Source organism: Macaca mulatta, chromosome 13 (assembly GCF_049350105.2).
Source record: "Macaca mulatta isolate MMU2019108-1 chromosome 13, T2T-MMU8v2.0, whole genome shotgun sequence".
Classification (NCBI taxonomy): domain Eukaryota; kingdom Metazoa; phylum Chordata; class Mammalia; order Primates; family Cercopithecidae; genus Macaca; species Macaca mulatta.
This window is the reverse complement of record NC_133418.1, coordinates 52,417,574-52,437,715: the sequence shown is the minus strand read 5'-3', so window position 1 is coordinate 52,437,715 and position 20,142 is coordinate 52,417,574. Positions and strand designations below refer to the sequence as shown.

Genomic DNA, 20,142 nt, shown 5'->3' with positions numbered 1-20,142 from the left:
CACAGATGCCCACCTAGAAACTCCCCAAAAATGTATAAAAAACCACTATATCTGATAAGTGAGTTTAGCAAATTTGAGATTCAACATCAACATACAAAAACCAATTGTATATTTCCATATATTTGCAATGAACAATTAAACATCAACATTAAAATAACAATATCACTTATAAGGAATATGGAACACTTTGGAATAAACCTAACAAAATATGTGCACAATGTGCTGAAAACTACAAAGCACTAAAGAGAGAATTCAAATAAATGAACATAGAACTGTGTTCATGGATTAGAAGACTAAAATTGTCAAAATGTCAATTTTCCCCAAATTGATCTCTGAATTCAATATAATCCTAATGAAAATACCAGCAAGCTTTTTTTTTTTTTCTTTTGAGACGAAGTCTCACTCTGTCGCCTAGGCTGAAGTGCAGTGGTGCGATCTCGGCTCACTACAACCTCCGACTCCCTGGTTCCAGTGATTTCCCTGACTCAGCCTCCCAAGTAGCTGGGACTACAGGTGCACGCCACCACACCTGACTCATTTTTGTACTTTTAGTAGAGACGGGGTTTCATCATGTTGGCCAGAATGGTCTCGATCTCCTGACCTCGTGATCCACCCACCTCGGCCTCTCAAAGTGTTGGGATTACAGGCGTGAGCCACCGCTCCCAGCCAAACTTTTTTAAAGAAATTGACAAATTGATTCTAAGATATATATGTCTATATATATTTACATATATATTTTTGTATATTTACATATATAGTTTCACATATTTGTTCATATATATTTACATATATATGGCTTAGAATTAACAAAACAGCTTTGAAAAAGAAGAAAAAGTTGGAGGACTTGAACTGCTTGATTTCAAGACAATATAAAAGTAAGATCAAGACACAGCAAAAGGACAGACACATAGGTCAATTGAACATAATATAGAGAATGCAGAAGGAGACCAACACGTATGTACTGAATTGATTTCTAAGAAAGGTATCAAGGTGCATCAATGGAGAAAATATAGTCTTCTTAACAAATGGTGCTGGAACAACTGTACATGCCATATAAAAATATGAACCTTGGCCATACCTCATATCATACTGAAAAATTAACCCAAAACATATCATCATAGACCTAAGTATAAAACCTAACAATATGAACTCCTAGATGAAAACATAGGAAATAGACCTTTGTGACCTTGGATTAGGCAAAGATTGGGACACAAGGAGCATGAGACATAAAAAAAGTGACATTATAACTGCATGTCACGAAAATCAGAAGGAAAAACTTAAGGTTTTTAAAAGATACTGCTAAGGAAATGGCCTGCTGACCAGAATATATAAAAAAACTTTCACTACTCAATAATAAGAATTATTTTAAAAACTGAATAAAATATTTGAACAAATACATTAAACACAGAAGAGAAAAGAAACTGAATAAAATATTTGAACAAATACATTAAACACCAAATAAGCACAAAAAAGAGATTCTCAGCATAATTAGTCATTAGGTTAATACAGATTAAAACCTCCATGACATATATCTATACATGTATCAGGATAGCCCAAATTGAGAAAAATACTGACAATACTAGCAATGTGCAGAGCAACTGCTCATATACTGCTGGTAGGACTACAAAATGGCAAAGCCACTTTGGAAAGCAGTTTGATAGTTTCTTATAAACATACACTTACTATATGACCCAGTAACTCTAGAGAAATCAAAATATATGTTCATATACAAACCTGTACACAAATGTTTATTGTGGCTTTATTCACAATAAACTTTGGGAGGCTGGGGCAGGTGGATCGCCTGAGGTCAGGAGTTCAAGACCAGCCTGGTCAACATGGTGAAACCTCGTCTCTCCTAAAAATTCAAAAATTAACTGGGTGTGCTGGTGAGCACCTGTCGTCCCAGTAACTCGGGAGACTGGGGCAGGAGAACTGCTTGAACCTGGGAGGCAGAGGCTATAGTAGCTGAGATCATGCCACTGCATTCCAGCCTGGGAGACAGAGAAAGACTCCGTCTCAAAAAAAAAAAAAGAATGGAGTACTAACGTATGCAAAAATATAGATGAATCTCAAAAGCACCATGCTAAGTGAAAGAAGAGAAAATTAAAAGTATGTTTCCATTTATACGGCATTCTGGAAAAGACAAAACCATATAGTGCCAGAGATCAGAGCAGTTGTTGCCAGGGAATACAGTAGAGGGAGAAGAGTCATTGCAAAGAGGCATAAAAAAAATTCTGATAAATGGAAATATTGTGTGATCTTGGTAGTGGTTATACAACTGTGTCAGTTTGTAAAAAAAAATTATAAAGCTGTATATTTAAGAAGGATGAATTTACTGAACGTAAATTATGCCTCAATTAACCAACCAACAAACAAAATACTGTCAACACCAAGTGTTGAAGAGGATGTTAAACAACTGATATGCTCCTCCACTACTGGCAGGATTCGAAAATGGTACTTTGTAAAATAGCTGGACATTTTAGAAAAATTAAGTTACACATACACTTATTATAGGCCCAACAATTCCATTCCTAGTATTACCCAGGGGAAATAAAAAAATACATGTTCAAGTAGGCCGCTACAGTATAGTGACAGCAATAGTAGAAATAATAATAATAGCTACTTCATTAATTAAATGCTTACTGAATAATAAATATATATTCACTTGTACATGAATGTTCACAGTAGTTTTACTCATAATAGCCCAAACTGGAAAGAACAAAATGTTCATAAATGTCAAAGGTGAATGGATAATTATGATATATCCATGTGAAAAACTATAATTCATCAATAAAAAAGAACGAACTATTGACACCCCCAATACTATGGATGAATATCAAATATTATGCTGAATCAAAGAAGCCAGACACAAAGTGTGCACAAAAGAATATAAATTCTAGGATGTACATATAATTCTAGAAAATACAAACTAAGCTGTAGTGATAAAGAGCAGATCAGTGATTGTTTGGGGACAAAGGGATGGGACTAATTACAAAGACGCACAAGGAGCCTTTTTGGCATGGTAGAAATGTTCTTGGTGGTGGTGGTGGTGGTTACATGGAGTTGTACACTTAAAACAGGCACATTTTATTGTATATTAGATTATACCTGAATAAAATTGATTTAAGAATTAACAGCCTAAAAATGTTTAAGATAACCAAAACAGCATGCTACTGGTACCAAAACAGATAAGATATATAGAGGCCTCAGAAATAACGCCATACGCCATACATCTGCAACCATCTGATATTTGACAAACCTGACACAAACAAGCAATGGGGAAAGGATTCCCTGTTTAATAAATGGTGTTGGGAAAACTGGCTAACAATTTTCAGAAAAATGAAACTGAACCCCTTCCTTACACCTTATACAAAAATTAACTCTAACTGGATTAAAGACTTAAATATATGACCTAAAAGCATAAAAATCCTAGAAGAGAACCTAGGCAATACCACTCAGGACATAGGTATGGGCAAAGACTTCACGTCCAAAACACAAAGCAATGGCAACAAAAGCCAGAATTGATACACGGGATCTAATTAAACTAAAGAGCTTCTGCACAGCAAAAGAAACTATCATCAGAGTGAACAGGCAACATACAGAATGGGAGAAAATTATTGCAATCTAACCATCTGACAAAGGACTAATATCCAGAATCTACAAAGAACTGAAACAAATTTACAAGAAACAAACAAACAACCCCATCAAAAAGTGGGAGAAGGATATGAACAGACATTTCTCAAAAGAAGACATTTATGGAGCCAACAAACATATGAAAAAATTCTCATCATCACTGGTCACTAGAGAAATGCAAATCAAAAACCACAATGAGATACCATCTCATGACAGTTAGAATGGTGATCATTAAAAAGTCAGGAAACAACAGATGCTGGAGACGATATGGAGAAATAGGAATGCTTTTACACTGTTGGTGGGAGTGTAAATTAGTTCAACCATTGTGGAAGACAGTGTGGCAATTCCTCAAGGATCTAGAACTAGAAACACAATTTGACTCAGCAATCTCGTTACTGGGTATATACCCAAAGGATTATAAATCATTCTACTATAAAGACACATGCACATGTATGTATACTGCAGTACTATTCACAAAGCAAAGACTTGGAACCAACCCAAATGTCCACCAACGATAGACTGGATAAAGAAAATGTGGCACATACACACCTTGGAATACTATGCAGCCATAAAAAAGAATGAGTTCCCTTTGCAGGGACATAGATGAAGCCGGAAACCATCATTCTTAGCAAACTAACACCAGAACAGAAAACCAAACACTGCATGTTCCCAGTCATAAATAGGAGCTGAACAATGAGAAGACATGGACACAGGGAGGGGAACATCACACACCAGGGTCTGTCGGGGGTGGAGAGCTAGGGGAGGGAAAGCATTAGGAGAAATACCTAATGTAGGTGACAGGTTGTTGGGTGCAGCAAACCACCATGGCACATGTATACCTATGTAACAAAACTGCACATTCTGCACATGTACCCCAGAATTTGAAGTATAATAAAAATAAATAAAAGGGAAAGCACAATATTTTTTTTTAAAATTTAAACATAAAAGGCCATAGGCATTACAAATATGCATATAAAAAAAAGACCAGAAAGAGCCCCACAAAATAAAAAACAATTGTGTTAAGATAAAAGATTTGGTTAGGACTTATTTTTCAACTTTGAAAACTATTTTTAATCTACTATAGTAATATTTTCATAAACAGTATTTTTAATAGAGACGAATAAAGCAAATAACTTGTAATTTGGTTAAACATGAAAAATTAACTCAAGGCTTAATTTCTTTTCGGTTACCTCTATGCTCAGAGGAGCTCAGAACATTTAATAGTTATCATTCTCAATTCCTTACTTTCTGAGAAATGGCAGGAGTCCCAGTATGAGCCATTAGCCAAAGGCACAAGTATCCTGTCATGTAATGAATCAGCAAGAGTTAAGTGATCACCCCAGGTTGCCTGACTTTCACCTGGATACCATTTCCATGCAGGCAGACTTCTCAAGTAGGCCGCTACAGTATAGTGACAGCAATAGTAGAAGTAATAATAATAGCTACTTCATTAATTAAATGCTTACCGAATAATAAGCAACATAATTATATTGTCTTATTTAATGCTTACTCCAACATTATAAGCCTTATAAGCTATTTAAAATGTTCATTTTATAGTCTTGGAAATGATACCTCAGAGAGGTCAAATAATTTGCCAAATGTCACAGCTAGTAACCTAAGGTTTGCTCAGTTCCAAACCTAATCACCATGCTGCCCTGCCACTCAGTAGAGCGTCCCTGAAATTTGTGGTTATAGAAGCCCTATTTTTCTGATGCTTGAGGGGTTGAGGAAAAGAGGGAGACACTATAACTTAATAGACCAAGGCAGAATTGTCTTTCTTCATGCCTAAGGGGGTTTGGAAAAGCACTGAGCATTTAGCATAAAGAGACTCCAAACACAGCTCTCTGCTGACTTACTGGGAACAGATCTTAAGTCTCTGGACTGATTGGGATCTTGCCTATATAACTAGTCATCAGAGCCCATTTTTCTTTTCTACTGTATATTCTTAACCAGTGTTACAGTATAAAACATGAAAAGGGAATATCAAAAACTATTCTAGGAAAACGGGCTGTCCTTTCACACAAATGTTATCCAGAAAGACTTCATGCCCACGTTCAATTTCATTTCATGTATAACAATCTCTTAATCACATCTGAGAATGTCGCATCATCTCTCTCACTCTCTCCACATTCTCAACAAATTATTTTACCCTTGAAATCAACAGACCAAGAAAGAAATGATCCCAGAGAATCAAGAAGCAGCTATTAATATTTTAAGAGATGATAATTCCATAGATATAGCTGGTTGTATCTGAAATTGTTCCCTTTGCAGATCCCTCCTTGCTGATATGCACCCTATACAAGGCTCCTTCCTGGGTACCACTGCCTCAGAGAATCGATCTCCTTGACTGTACTTTTGCCTCTTTAACTCATTGATTCTGGCTTGCCTCCCACTGTACTTCTTTCTTTCATTCAAGCCTGGTGTTTTATCTCCTGCTACCCAAAAGGTTGTAAGAACTGCTACAAACTGAAGGGCTTTCATCTTCTGCTTGTCTTCACAAACCTGCCATTTATAACAGTTTAATCTGACAAGGCCCACGGTGCCTCTCATTCATGAGCTTGCATTTCCAGACACAAACTCTCGAGGGAAGAACCCTCAAAGAGGTCCAGAAGCAACCTGATTCTTGTTCCATCTTCACTTGTCCTCTTGGGACTTGATACTCTAGAATATCCTTTTGGTTTTCTACCTTCACTGATGCTGTCCAGTTCCCCTTTCATAATCAGTCCTACCTCACACCTTTATCCATTCCTGGTTCCTGGACTTGCCCTAGAAGGAAGTGTCTTAATCCTCAGATTAGGGTTCTGGATTCTCCCTTTGGTCCTTGCTCTCCAAAGATCCATGCTTGTAACTGTGGCTCCCAGGTAGTTAATTCTTTTATAGCCAAGGGTGCTTCTTTCTTGGTAAACTGAAGTATGTCCTAGTTGCCGCAATCTGGACCTTTGTTGCCACTCTCTGCTGCCCTCCAGCGGCTACCAGTAGAATGCAGTAGTTAGAAATTGGTTCCAAGGCCTTTCCTTGACCTATGAGTGTCCTCTAGCAGAAAGCTACACAGTGCGGTTAATGAAAATGAGATTCGTGTTCAGGGCCTAGCAGTTTTCATTCAGCCACTACCACTACAACAGGCTCTGATACCACTGCTACTCCAAGGGAAATTCATTGGTAATGACTCTCCTGTCCCTTCTCATAAAGTGTGATTGTCTCAAAAACTTCCAAATTCCATGTTTGTGGATATGCATATTCATGCTGTATGGTAGAGGTTAGGGAGAAACCTTCTGAATTCCTCAGGCTTGGTTTGTTGGGAGAAGCAGAAAGTAGTGCAACGCCTCAGGCTAACCAGGCAGCAAGGCATCTCACAGGTTACCTAGGTCCCCTATGATACAGCAAGAGAGGATTGACAATGCTGTCTGTAGACTAAGGTAGCAACTGCTAGGTGGCTTACTATGTTATGCTTGTTAGCTCTTCACTCAAAAGCTGAAATGGAATGGAACCAATGCCTCCAAACGGACTGACTTCGCAGTGAGGCTATCTAGAGTGATGCTGGCACCATGTCCACATCAAAAGTTACAGTTGTTGTTCTACTCGAAGCAGAGAGGTAGGAGGGGTTCTACTGAAGCAGAGGGGTAGGAGAGTTGTCACAGATTAGACTGACAGTTCTGTAAAAGGTCCTTCTAACACCTAATGGAAAGGGTGTTCTATTAGGTTGGTGCAAAAGTAATTGCAGTTTTGCCATTGAAAGTAATGGCAAAAACCACAATTACTTTTGCACCAACCTAATATAAACCCTTAGCCTGGGAGGCCCATGAGTCAGAAGGCTAAACCTCATTAATTTTTCATGGGGAAATATGCCAAAGCCTGGTATTTTATCTCCTGCTACCCAAAAGGTTGTCAGAACTGCTCTGAACAAAAGGAGGACCTTCAACTGCTGCTTGTCTTCACATATCTGCCATTTATAATAGTTTAATCTGACGAGGCCCACAGTGCCTGTCATTCATGAGCGAGCATTTCCAGACACACAAACTCTCCAGGGAAGAACCCTCAAAGAGGTCCAGAAGTTACCTTTCTACCACATACAACTGTGCAAAGAACCACCTGTTTGGGGCTTACATTGCTATTAGGTGGGTGTGCTTGCTCTCTGAGGAAAACCACAGTGGAGTTCATCAGCCCTTCCATCTTCCCTTCAAGGACCTCTTCCCCATTAAAACAAAAATAAAAAGGAGTCTACCTCTTATAAGACTACCATGGTCTTAGTGTGTTTATCATCTACTACAAATACTTCCTCTCCTCTGATTCCCAATCTCCTGAAACAATTCCATGGGGACTTTTAGGAAGTTAGACCCCTGAGGTGCTAAAATGATTTTCATAGTAAGAGAATAATGAATAGAAAATTGCCTTCCAAACATGCTATGATGTCATTTGGCCCATTAAATGTTGGTCTTTTCCTGGCACTTAAATGACATCTTACATGATTTTCTATACCAAACAGTGCTGCTCTGTTTGGATATTATTTCATGAGGTCCTGGTCTGTAAAATATGAACTCTTTGTTAAATCAAAAAATGCCCTGATGTAGAATTTCCAAACACACTTCCTTCCCAGTTAAGAAGCTGGTATGAAGTGAGACTAAGTCTTGGCAGTTCTAGAGCAGATTCTCCTCCAATTAACCAAGGACATTCAGCAAATCCCAGAATTTGTTACATATTACTGGCAATTCCTCCTACTAATTTCCTCTGATGGCTCTAGTTACTAATGTCTCAAGCAAGGTAAGGATATAGATCTGGTTTGCAGAGACTACTAAAGCATTCCAGAAGCTGAAGACTTTATTCACCTGTGCCCTATCCTTGCATATGTTGATCCAGCCTTTGCTATAAAGTCAAAGGTCTAGCTCACTGGAGCCTATTCTCATAGTGTTCCTTCTTCTATTTTTCACAGAACCATCCCCAGAAGCTGTTAGCTCTCCCCTCCCCATACTTAGGAATAGGAATTATTTCCTGTCAGAGCTTCCTTTGATCCTGGAGGTATCACCTTGAAGGTAACAGGCATCTGTCAAAACAACTTGGGCAATACAATTTTAGCAAAACGACCAGAAAACTCTGTTTCTAAAAACCAAAGGACCATCTTTTGACCATCTTATTTATGTCAGGCCGCTAAACCACAGCTAAAATATCTTTTCCGAAAGTCTGTATCTGCATACAGCGAGTTGGCCTTGCCCTAGAGATCTTGCCAGAAAACTCTATAGCTGCTTCCTAAAACTGAACTATGGCACCAATATTTAAAAATAGATAGATAGATAGATAGATAAAGTGACATCCCTTGGAGCACCAGGCCACCTGAAGAGAGATTATGGGAAGAACAGAATGTTATATAAGAATGCAAGCTCCATAAAGGTAGGGGCCTGTTTTATTCATGCATTTTATCTACTACCTGGGCTAGGCACAGTGTTGAATAAATGAATGAACATTTCTTGCTCAGGGAGGAATATATCTATATCCAAGTGCTTGCTGTGGCTATGTCAAGATATGAAATATGGTCTGCAGGACATGTAGTGGCTCTGCATCTGCAAAGACATATGTGCAGGTGGTCTGATATTACTATATCCTCTTCTAACCACCAAATGCCTTTGGGATATGATGACCCTGGATTTCATTTCTCACCTGCCCTCCTCATATATACATGCTACTCTATTAGTGGTACAGATAATCTCTTCCAAGATAATGTACTTTATGACTTAACTCATTCCTTCTAACCCTATTATCCACAACAGTCATAGTAATGACGTCTTCTAATTCCATGAGTTATCAAGTTATTTGATTTCTGACTATGGTATAGATGGCTCCCAGTTTTATAGGCTATTATTTGAGATCATATACAATCTGAAGGTCAACAGAATATTTCAACTGAGCACTTGGAGAGTATCTCTACTGACAACATTACTGGTCCATACACTTCCCAACTAGAAGGTTTGCAAACAACTGTATTTTCTCTACCAAAAATATCCTTTCATAAAAACATTTCCCTGCTACCTACCCCCACACTTCTCTTCATTAACTGCTCAGTAACTGCTCAGTAAACACTTGGGAAAACTATAGTTCACCTCCCAAAACCCAAGTTATAGTTCAGCAAGTTCAGGACCAATATTAAGTACATGTGGGAAATGGCTTCCTGTTAATAGTTTAATAGTTATAATGAAAAACAGAAGACTGATATCTCTGGGCTTTTGAGATATGGGCCTGCCCTACCCCAGCCCCACCTCCTATGAAGCCTCCTAGTTAGGGGATAGTTTAGACTGGTTATGGTAAAACATTAAAAAATAAATCCTATGGACTACATGTCTTTTTGGCATATTGCTGTATCAGAAAACAATCAGCTTTTAATATAAACGGGTTTTCTACTGAGGCTAAAATACAAATAATTATTAAAGTTAAGATTTTTTCCTATGAGCCATAGCAGTCAAGCAAAGGGGGAATGTTCCTTCCAGGAACACATAATATTCACTAGACTTGGGCAATTTGATTTGAAAATCAAAATTTTATTGAAGAGGATCATGACAGGATAAGAAGTAGGAGGGGCAGTCCTACATAGTTAAGTTCTTGAATTGTTCTCGTTTTCCTCACGGGTGTTAACTAACCGAAGGTACAGGTTTTACCTCTATACCTCTAAAAGGAATAGCAGCAGTATTTGTTCAACATCTCAAAAGAAATATGCAACTATTTCTCTTAGGTCTTATAGTTGTTTTCAAGGCAGGTTAAGTGTCTGCAATGGAAATGCACTGTGTTTACTTTAGAATACAGGTTAGAAATTGGGGAATAACTGGCCTAGGGGGAATATCAACAGCTCAATCTAAAAAAAGCCCTAGATATCTTGGGATGGCTTGCTGTATGAGAGTCGTTGCCAACAAGCTCCATTCACGAGATCTGATGCAATGTCACAACCTAGTTCATTCAGCTTTATAAAAACTTAAGTATATATCAGAAGTAAATAACTGTTGGGGCCAAGGAACAGAAAATAACAGGATGTTACTAAGAAAAGGAACACCCTCAAGCCTTTGGCCAAACATGGAAGGTGAACTATCACAGATTAAATAAATAATGCAAACTATTATCAAAAGAAGTTAAGCACTTACAATGAATGTGAATAACAGAAACGTGAAATGTTTCAGGGTAGCCTGCAAATAGTAGCCCTTAATGAGGAGAATAGATAGGACATAAAAGAAGAGGTATATGAGGAAGATGAACAACAAAAACTAATATGAGAAATTAAGAAATGGGGGTTTAAAGAGATCAGCCTAATACTTAAAAGAGAAAAGACAGTCTAGATCCTAATTAAACTAACATACGAAACATCCATGTTTTAAAACAAAACTTAAATCTGCTATTTTCTATGCTTTACATATTTTCTTCCCTTAACAATGCTTGAATTTCAGTGCGACTCTTCACCTTTTCCATGAAATATTTTATAGTTACTCAGGCACACATAGGCCTCTCTACTTCATGGCCTCTTTTTGCACTTACAGGTACAATCTTGCTCTTCATTTGCATCGTTTATATATGTCTTATAGCTCAACTAGAGTGTAAATTGAAGTTTATGTCCCCATTTCTTGAATTTGGACTGGCCTTGTGACTAGCTCTAGCCACAAGAATGTGGTAGAACTGATGGTTTGCTAGTTCCAAGCATAGGCTTCAAGGAGTTTGCGCATTTCCTATTGCTTTCTTGGAACTCTGCCAAGATGCCATGTAAATAAGTCTAGGTTAGGTTGTTTGTAAATGAGAGATGAGAGAGAATAGAAAAGAGTAGCCCTAGCTAAGGCTTCCTAGACCAACCAGTTCCTAGCCCATCTAGCAGCAGACCTCAAAGTATGAGTAAGCCCAGCTGAAACTACCCTAAATTGAGAATCTGTAGAAATTTGAGCTTCATACGTGGTTCTTGTTTCAAGCCAACATGTTGTGGGGTAATTTATTATGTAGCAAAAGTCACTGAAATAACTGAAACATACATAATGGCTTCATCCTTCAATGTAGTACTTATCACAGTGTGCCTTATACTAGAATCAGGAATTTGCTGGTCATTCCTTTGCTCCCAGAGGGCACAGATTATACTATATTCTTTTTTGTATTCCCACAACACTTAGGTTGTGATTTGTACAAAGTAGGCACTTAGACTTTGATAAAATAAACTGAAATGAAAATCAAATTCTAGTGTTCATCAGCATTATCTACTTAATGTTTAACCATGGAAGAAAAATACAAACCATGCCACAGTTTAAAGAATAAAGTAAGTACTGAGAATCTACTATTGGTCCTATATTGTAATTCTCAATTATGAACCATTAAAGGTCAGCACTTGGTGTTTATATGCCACTTCAAGATAGCTAATTAAATGAGTCTTTAAGCTATTCTTCTCAAAATTCAGCATTAGCCCAAATTTGGATTTTGATGGAAATATACACATATATTTGATGTTTGCATGGGAAGTCATACTGCAATCCTACTTCTATGAACTTACAAAGACAGAAAACACAAAGTGCTAAAGAAGGGGATTTTGATTTGTACTCTGTAATTCACAATACTATTAATAGTAGGTTTTCCAAACTCAGAAATCTGACAAATGAGGTTTAACTTATTTGTACTTTAACTCTGAAGTGCCACACAAAAACAAAATATCATGAAAGCTTGTATATTCAAAATGTCATCTCTCCTTCTCCAAGAAGTAGAAAAGTGAGAATAGGACAAGTGAAAAAGGATGAATAGTTTTCTATCCACATCTAATTTGCTTCCCAGTGAAATTCTATAGCTTTTAAATGACACTGTTATTATAGTCTATACAAAGATGATTTCATCAAATATTCCATGTTTTGAATATTTTAAAATTATTCATTCAATTGATACTGTCTGAAACTCTCTAAAGCAAGAGACTATGAAAGCACGTTCAGAATACACATATAAAACAGAGAGTCAAATACACTCAATGACAGTAAAAGAATATCCTTGCTGCACTGCACTGGGGGCAGATCCTCTTCTTACATGAGTGTGTACCCTATAATTTACCTTAACTTTAGCTTACCTTAGCTTCTTCCTTTAACTTATGCCATTCCTATTTAATATTTTTATCTTTGGCTTATTAAGGGCATAATGATTAAATCACTTAAGCTAGATAACTCAGGCGGTCAGTTAAAGGTTTAGATAGGTCATTATATAATGAAAGAAAAATCTGTGTTCTTAATAACATGCCTGAAAGAAAAACACAGAAAACACAGACCGGTGAGAGTAGTATCCAGTTTTGGTCCATAAAATCAACCCTGTGAGGACTAGATGAGAAATAGGTAACAATGTGACATGTGAAAAAGACTCAAATACTAGCAAATAGGAGGCTCAATAAATGAGGACTAGGAAGCCCATTCCTCTAATTGGGGATGCCCAAATAAAAATATAAAGGTTTAAAGGGTTAAGGTTAAGTGAGACAGATTTTAGCCAACTTAAGAAATACCTTTCTAATAATCATATTGTCGTAAGGTGGAACTTGCTGCTTTGGGGTAGTGGATCCTCCTCAAGGAAGATATTCAATCAAAGTCTGGGGTGTTGTACAGGGATTGAAGTATAAAGCCAAAGGTAATACTACATAATTTTTAAGATTATCCTCCAATCCCAAAATTCAAAAATTCTACTTTAGAAGCCTAAATGTTTAAGAAAACATAGTCCCAGGTTTTCTGTTTAGAGTTTGAACATCTCTGTAGTTCAGAAGCCTCCTTTTAAAATGATGCTCCTTTAAATAAGTTCTGAGAATGACTAAGACAAACTGCAAAGAGATAAATATTTTCAGCACAGGATGTGGAGAGATCATTTTTTTCACAATGACTCCACCTACCTGAGGTCTACTAATAATGAGCTACAGACCAATAACTAAAGAAGTTTTTCAAACAGTCTAGGTTAGAAAAATTATCCCTTTAAGCTGTTTCAGTAGAGACAAGTATAAGTAGAAATTAGGTGACAGAATGAATAGAAAAAGGCATACTCTTTCATTACCAGTAAAATTTTGGATTTTGGGTTTCTACCATTAAAACATTACAAAAGCAACTCTGGGAAGAAAAATGTAATAGAAAATAGGAACTTAAGCATAAATGACAGGGCTCACTGAGAGCTTACAAGTACTTGCACATTCATTCCCGACTCTGATCCACCTTATTTTGGCTGTGCTTTCTAACTTACTCCCTTAGTTAACATTTTCTGTGAACACTAGTTCCTTTCCATAGGGACCAAAACCACAAACTGGAGAGAATAACCATGCTTCCTTCTCATGAATAGTGAGAACGGAAACATTTTTCCTTGGATGTGTTTCTCCAATGAAATTCAATTTCTGCTTTCCAAGAAAAGCCAATTGGGTTAGAAGTTTCTGAGAAGAAGCAGGAGTGTGGGAGGGAATCCAATAGATATCACTTCACATACCCTAAACCAAAATCCCAATCTTTCAATCTTACATCAGTCAAGGGATTAAAGTCTCGGTTGAGTTGCTAAAACTACAGGTGGAAGGTCTTAAGTGTGGGAAGAGATTGTTCCATTTGTGATCAGGCTGGTGAATCCTTAATGTGCAAGAGAACCCCCACCTTGGCCCCCAAATATTAAGTTGACACACGTTTCTGGGACACAGCCTGAATCCTCAAACTTTGGCAGGTCTATAGACACACAATTTTCTGTTTTCTGCTTAACAGTGCTTTCCAGAATTGTCATCAGATGACAGATTACACCACCCATCTACAAGGATTCAGGGGTAGCTCAGGCCATCCATTATGGGTTAAAAGCTGTTCCAGCATGAATCGAATCACAGTGGTAAGGAACTACCGATACAAGGGGTACTGCAGCTTTAAGAAATACCCTGGGCATCTAAAAGTTTTCAGAATGCAAACTATGTCAGCTCTGAAAACAAGAGGCACTGCATCATTATGGCAGGAGAAACAAAGCCAGCCCCCTTTTTTAAACAGACAAAAAAAAGATTGTTTTAATAGGAAAGAAGCATCAGTCATTGATTCTTACTTCATTCACACTTTCTATCCAACCCCATCCATCTTAAGAGTGAAGAGATGACAGAGCCCAGTTAACTCTCTCCCTCACTGGGCCCCCACCCACCCTGTTCCCTATATCCAAACCACCAAGGCCTACCAACCCACTCAGTTCAATCTGCAAGAAACAGTCCTATAGAATGACTGGTTCTATCTAATGGGCTTGCCAAAGCTCAGGTATGCCCAAGTACCAGCTTTCATCACATTACTTTAATAGGGTTAGCATGACTGGTCCAGGCCTTTTCTAATCATCTTCAAAAACGACCACTTAGTTACCCATGACTGACCAGATTCTACAAAGGAGGAGGCGGGAAGACTTAAGGCAGCAGGAAAAAGTCAACAAACCAAACCAACAATCCAGAATGTAAAATATTTCATTTTCTTAAATGCTACTGGCCACATTATCTACAAACAAAACTTCTCCAAGCAGGCAGTCTCTGCATCAGTGCACCTGCTTAGCATTGGTTTGCTGAGTTATCTTTTTGCTATGTCTGCAAAAGCCAACAACAGCACAATGGGTCGCATCACTTGAGGGTCACTTGAGTCCCTCTACTCTGGGTCCCCCCTCCCACCGCCGCCTTCCCTTTTACCCACAAAACCTTTAACTCCACCATAGCTAAGGATCCCAGATAGCTAAATAAAAGAGGTGGCCTCAAATACAGGGAAAACCCTTAGGTCTCCAATGTGAATCGCCAATGCCGATCCCCCTCCCTTCCCCTTTTCCTTAAGACCTGATGGTCTTCAGTCACACATCTTAAAAGAAAAACAAAAAACAAAAACACAAAGACTTACTTGTCTCAAGTCGATGAAGGCCAACTGCAGCGTGTCCTCCTGGAACCCAGGCACCGGGCCGGATCTGGCAAACTCTGTGGGAAAGAAAAGAGGATAAAAAGCGCCTTTAACTAACCATGGACAGGGAGATTGGCAGACGGATGACAGGGAAGACAAGAGAAGCTGGGGGAGAGGAGGACCAAGCTTCTAAGGAGTCATGTCTCTCTCCCTTCAGCTTCTTTGTTTGCCCTTCAAAATTCGTGTCATCAAAACACCATTAATTCCAGCATCCTGACAGCAAGGAAACTGTACTAATTCGACCTGAAATTTATTCCCATGAGCTGCGCTGGGCTTCAGAGTATTTGTTTTGTGAATGGACAAACAACTTGCAAAGGAGGAGGGAGTGGGGGAGAGAAAAAAGTTTTTCCTCTCAACACAATAAAATCTTCAGCTGTGAAACTCTTTTCAGTTCCGAAAGCTATTTATATTTTAGATCGCTGAAGGAATTTTCTAATTTCACGCTTGTCACCTCATTCCCCAAGCATTTATCAAAAAATATTCCCTGCCACATCATTAATTATTCCCTCACTGATTATTTGTATTATCTCATGACTGCATTATTGCCCGCCTCCCCCCTCTGACCCACACACACATACACACACACCCCAGAAGCAGAGGCTATCCCAATCCATGGCTTGGCTTTTGAGCAAAGGAATATTTACAGATATGAAAAGGTCCATCTGAATAAATCTCACTGCAAAACTTAGGGAACATTTGCACGTGTCTGTCCTTCTAGCGTATTCTTTGTCCTTGACTTCTACTTCCATTCCACTCTCAAAAATTCTTTCTTCTTCCTCTACCCCAATTTAATCTTAGCCTGAAGAGACTACATGAATACTATCTGCAATTTACAGTGGCGCCTTGGGTACATGCTCAGTTTATGACTCTGGCTTCTATGTCGTTAACAAGAAGATGGCTGTACAGGGATATAGGGACAAAAACTAGTAACACTTAAGAATGTCAAATTTTATTGTCCCTGAGCCCTGCTTATTATGAAATCAAAAGGTCTTAAGTTCCCTATACACACACACACACATGCACATACACACACATGCCAAATTCAAAAGTTGGGCAGTTAGACTATTCTTCAATTCTTTCTATGAAGCCCACAGCCAATCTCCTATTTACCTCAAAAACAACTCAAGTGTCTGTTCAAAGCAAATATGAAAAGGAATGTTTTCCTTCAAATTATATTTCTATCCAGGACTGAATTTAAGAAACTATACAGAGTTGGTATCATATTCTTCTTTTGGAATCAATAAAATTTATCAAGATATTTGCATATATGTCTAGAAAATTACTTCCAACTACTAGTGGCTGGATAGATTCAAATGGTAATTTGTGAACAAGGTTAGGAACTTCTGTTCTTTAAAAATATTTTCCATTTGGGGGCTTCTCAGACATAGCATTTCATAAAACCCTTGCCCCACTTTTAAAAATAATGCTAATGACTTAGTTTGCAGGAATTATGAGAACATTACACAAAATGAAATTTAAAGCAATTTATTAAACTAATTAAAATATAGCACAGATGTATTAAACAACAATATACACAATTCTTATTGTAGACATTTAAAATTAAAAATGCCTCTTTTTTTATTTTATTGAGATAAACTATATGGCATGCTTAGCAGTACTAAAGCTTCTACTTGCTTTGGTAAGAAAATTCAAATGCCATACATAAATTAATTCTGTTGTATATTGCCCAAGTGATAAAACTTTTTTAAAAGAGTAAAATGCTGGCCAGGCACGGTGGCCCACGCCTATAATCCCAGCACTTTGGGAGGCCGAGGCGAGTGAATCACCTGAGATCAGGAGTTTGCGACCAGCCTGACTAATGTGTTGAAATTCCGTCTCTACTAAATACAAACAAATTAGCCAGGCATGGTGACACATGCCTGTAATCTGAGCTACTTGGGAGGCTGATACAGGAGAATCACTTGTACCTGGGAGGCAGAGGTTGCAGTGAGCTGAGATCGCGTCATTGCACTCCAGCCTGGGCAACAAGAATGAAACTCAGTCTCAAAAAAAAAAAAAAAAAAAAGTAAAATTCTAAAACTGTATGATGATTTTATGAAGGCTATGTTAATAAAAAGCTTGATATAATCCATTGTTTATATCTACAATAGCCAATATCTGTGATAACCTTGTATACAGGAGCTATTCGAGTTAAATGTATAATTTTCCCATACTATGCTCCTGTTAATAGCAATTCTTTGAATTACAGCCACAGCTATTCTTTTTGACTGCTTGGATTGTTAGGTGGTCAGCTAAAATTAGCTTCCCATACTTGATAGTTTCTCCCAAGGATGATGGATTGTCACACTTGGCACTGCATAACTCAAGTCTATGCTGTATCACTCGAAGCATCTGAAGACTTCTCTGTCAGTACAAACCCTACTTGTGTCAAAATGGCAGCAATTATCAAGATGTTCTGCCATCCTATATATGTCCAACTCAACGGAATCACCTGTCTGAATGCTTGGAAGCTGGCTACACATTCTTGAATTTCCTTATTGGGCATGCTCCCTCGGGCTAATAGATTAAGCTGATGAAACAATTTAGGAATCTGGATGTGATACGCATTTAGTTCTCAGAGTCACTTTATTGACCTCATTTTTATGACACACTGAATCTTCCAGGTTCCCAAAGGATATAATGACCTTTTAGGCTTGATTGCCCCTTTTATAAATCAAGGAATCAAAGAATGACAGTTGCATCAGGTATGACAAAGTAAAGAAATTAATTTTCACATATAGCTTATGGAAATGTCTAATGAGTATATATTCAACCTCATATTTGTATTTTTTCTCATTGCTTTATGTATATAATTCTTGTCTTCTCACATAGATAGCAAACTCCTTAGGGATAAAGACCATTTCACAAAACCAAATATCCACTCAAAATAGTAGATGTTCAACCAATATTGTGTTTTAATTAAATAAGTTACACAAATAGCAAGATTCATTGGTCACATGTGCTCTTCACTGCCAATGAAAATCTCTGGATTGTAATAGGTAAGGGGTCCTTAATCTGAGTATCAATAAACAGGCTTTAGGAATTCATGAGCTCCCTAAAATTATATGCACATTGATTAAAGGGATGGGCTTTGGAGCAATAAAAATCAGAATTTAAATCCCAGCTTTCCACTTAGTAACTCTATGGACTTACACAATTTACTTAACCTCTTTACACTTCAATATCTTTATCTAAAAAATGAGGATAATAGAACATTCCTTATAGTGCTCCTATGAGGATTAAACAGAATAACACATGTGAAGCAGTTGGCAGAGTGCCTAGCATATCATAATTGAGTATCATTATAATTAGTTTTTTAGTGTAAATATGAATTTCTCTGCAAAGAAGGTTCATAGCTTACACTGAATTCTCAGAGGATTGGTAGCTCAAAAAAGGTTAAGAAACACTGTTCTATATCAAGGACAAAACATAAGAAAAAAATTCAGCGATGGCTCAGTGATGAGTTAGTGACTTGGCATTGCTAATTTATTTATAGGCACTATTTAATTACTTCCTTTAAAGGAAATTGATATTATTAACTACTAGTGTTCTAGCTACAGCATAGTAATTTTCATTAGTATTTTTTAAAAATTTAATAAATGTATAAAATAGGTATTTTGTAACTTTGTGACTCAATATGCCCTCAGAAATATGATTAACTTTTAAAATATATTAAAAATGTTAATAGCATTAGAAAGTGCGAATATTTTTTAAAATAAAGGAGAATTTGTATACACTCTAATTTCAACTATATAAAATATAATATGCATAGAAAACATGATAGTAAGCACTCACGTCATAATGTTACCCCAGGCTGCTACAGAGAGGAAGGTTATGAGGGTTTGTTTTTCTTCTTTATATTTTATAAACTTTAAAAAGAAATACAGACCACTTTTATAACCTGAAAGAAGGAAATGGAAGAACACACACAAACACATACACATTATGTAGTGGAGCTCATATTGCAGTACTTTCCCTAGTAACAAGAAATATAATTTGTTCAAGATTTAGCATTACTGGCAACTAGGATCGGTCTGTAAACCCAAATTCTCAGATGCTACTTGATAGAAAGAAGAGGAAAACTACCACATGAGAGAGGGGCAGGAGGCTCCCAGTCTCTTGTAATATGCTGATGCATCCTCAAATTGATTATATGTACACACAAGAAGCCTCTCTTTAGAGCTTTTAATTAAAATTGTCCTTCTCTGACATAATAAGAAAGAGAAATACATGCAATATTGGCCAAGTGAAACCAACGGATACATAGGTCACAATGGAAATTCCCTTTCTGGACTTATCTTTGCAATCCAGAATTTTTAGTAGGTTTTCAGTATCTAAGTGATCCAAGCCAGTACCAGAGATTCTGAAGCACTGGCAAGGAAATCAAGGTACTTGCTCCACTCAACGCAGAACCAAACCCTACCTTTGACCAATTCATGTTACTGGGAGACTGAATCAAAGTTCAGTGAGACTAGCAAGGTGGCTTCTTCTTGGGAAACTTGTTCAGGATAGAAGAGCCTCCGACAGGTACCAACCCATTCTCCAAGAAAGCTTGGCTCTTCCCAGTAGTTCTGCCCTGCTCCTGTCCAATCATGCATGGTAGAAACTCACAGAA

At 37.6% G+C, this 20,142-nt stretch overlaps 1 protein-coding gene across 21 annotated transcripts in view; it reads right to left on the bottom strand.

Annotated features, from left to right (window-relative positions):
• EXOC6B (exocyst complex component 6B) overlaps positions 1 to 20,142 on the bottom strand; it is a 678,312-nt gene that overhangs the window by 160,194 nt on the left and 497,976 nt on the right. For 20 of the 21 annotated variants that reach the window (XM_077959258.1, XM_077959247.1, XM_077959242.1 and 17 more), the window contains one exon: positions 15,471 to 15,544. The exons of the other annotated variant lie outside the window; for it this stretch is intronic. In XM_077959258.1, coding sequence (XP_077815384.1) covers positions 15,471 to 15,544 — 74 coding nt within the window. The remainder of the gene's footprint in view (positions 1 to 15,470; positions 15,545 to 20,142) is intronic. 21 annotated transcript variants of the gene reach the window in all.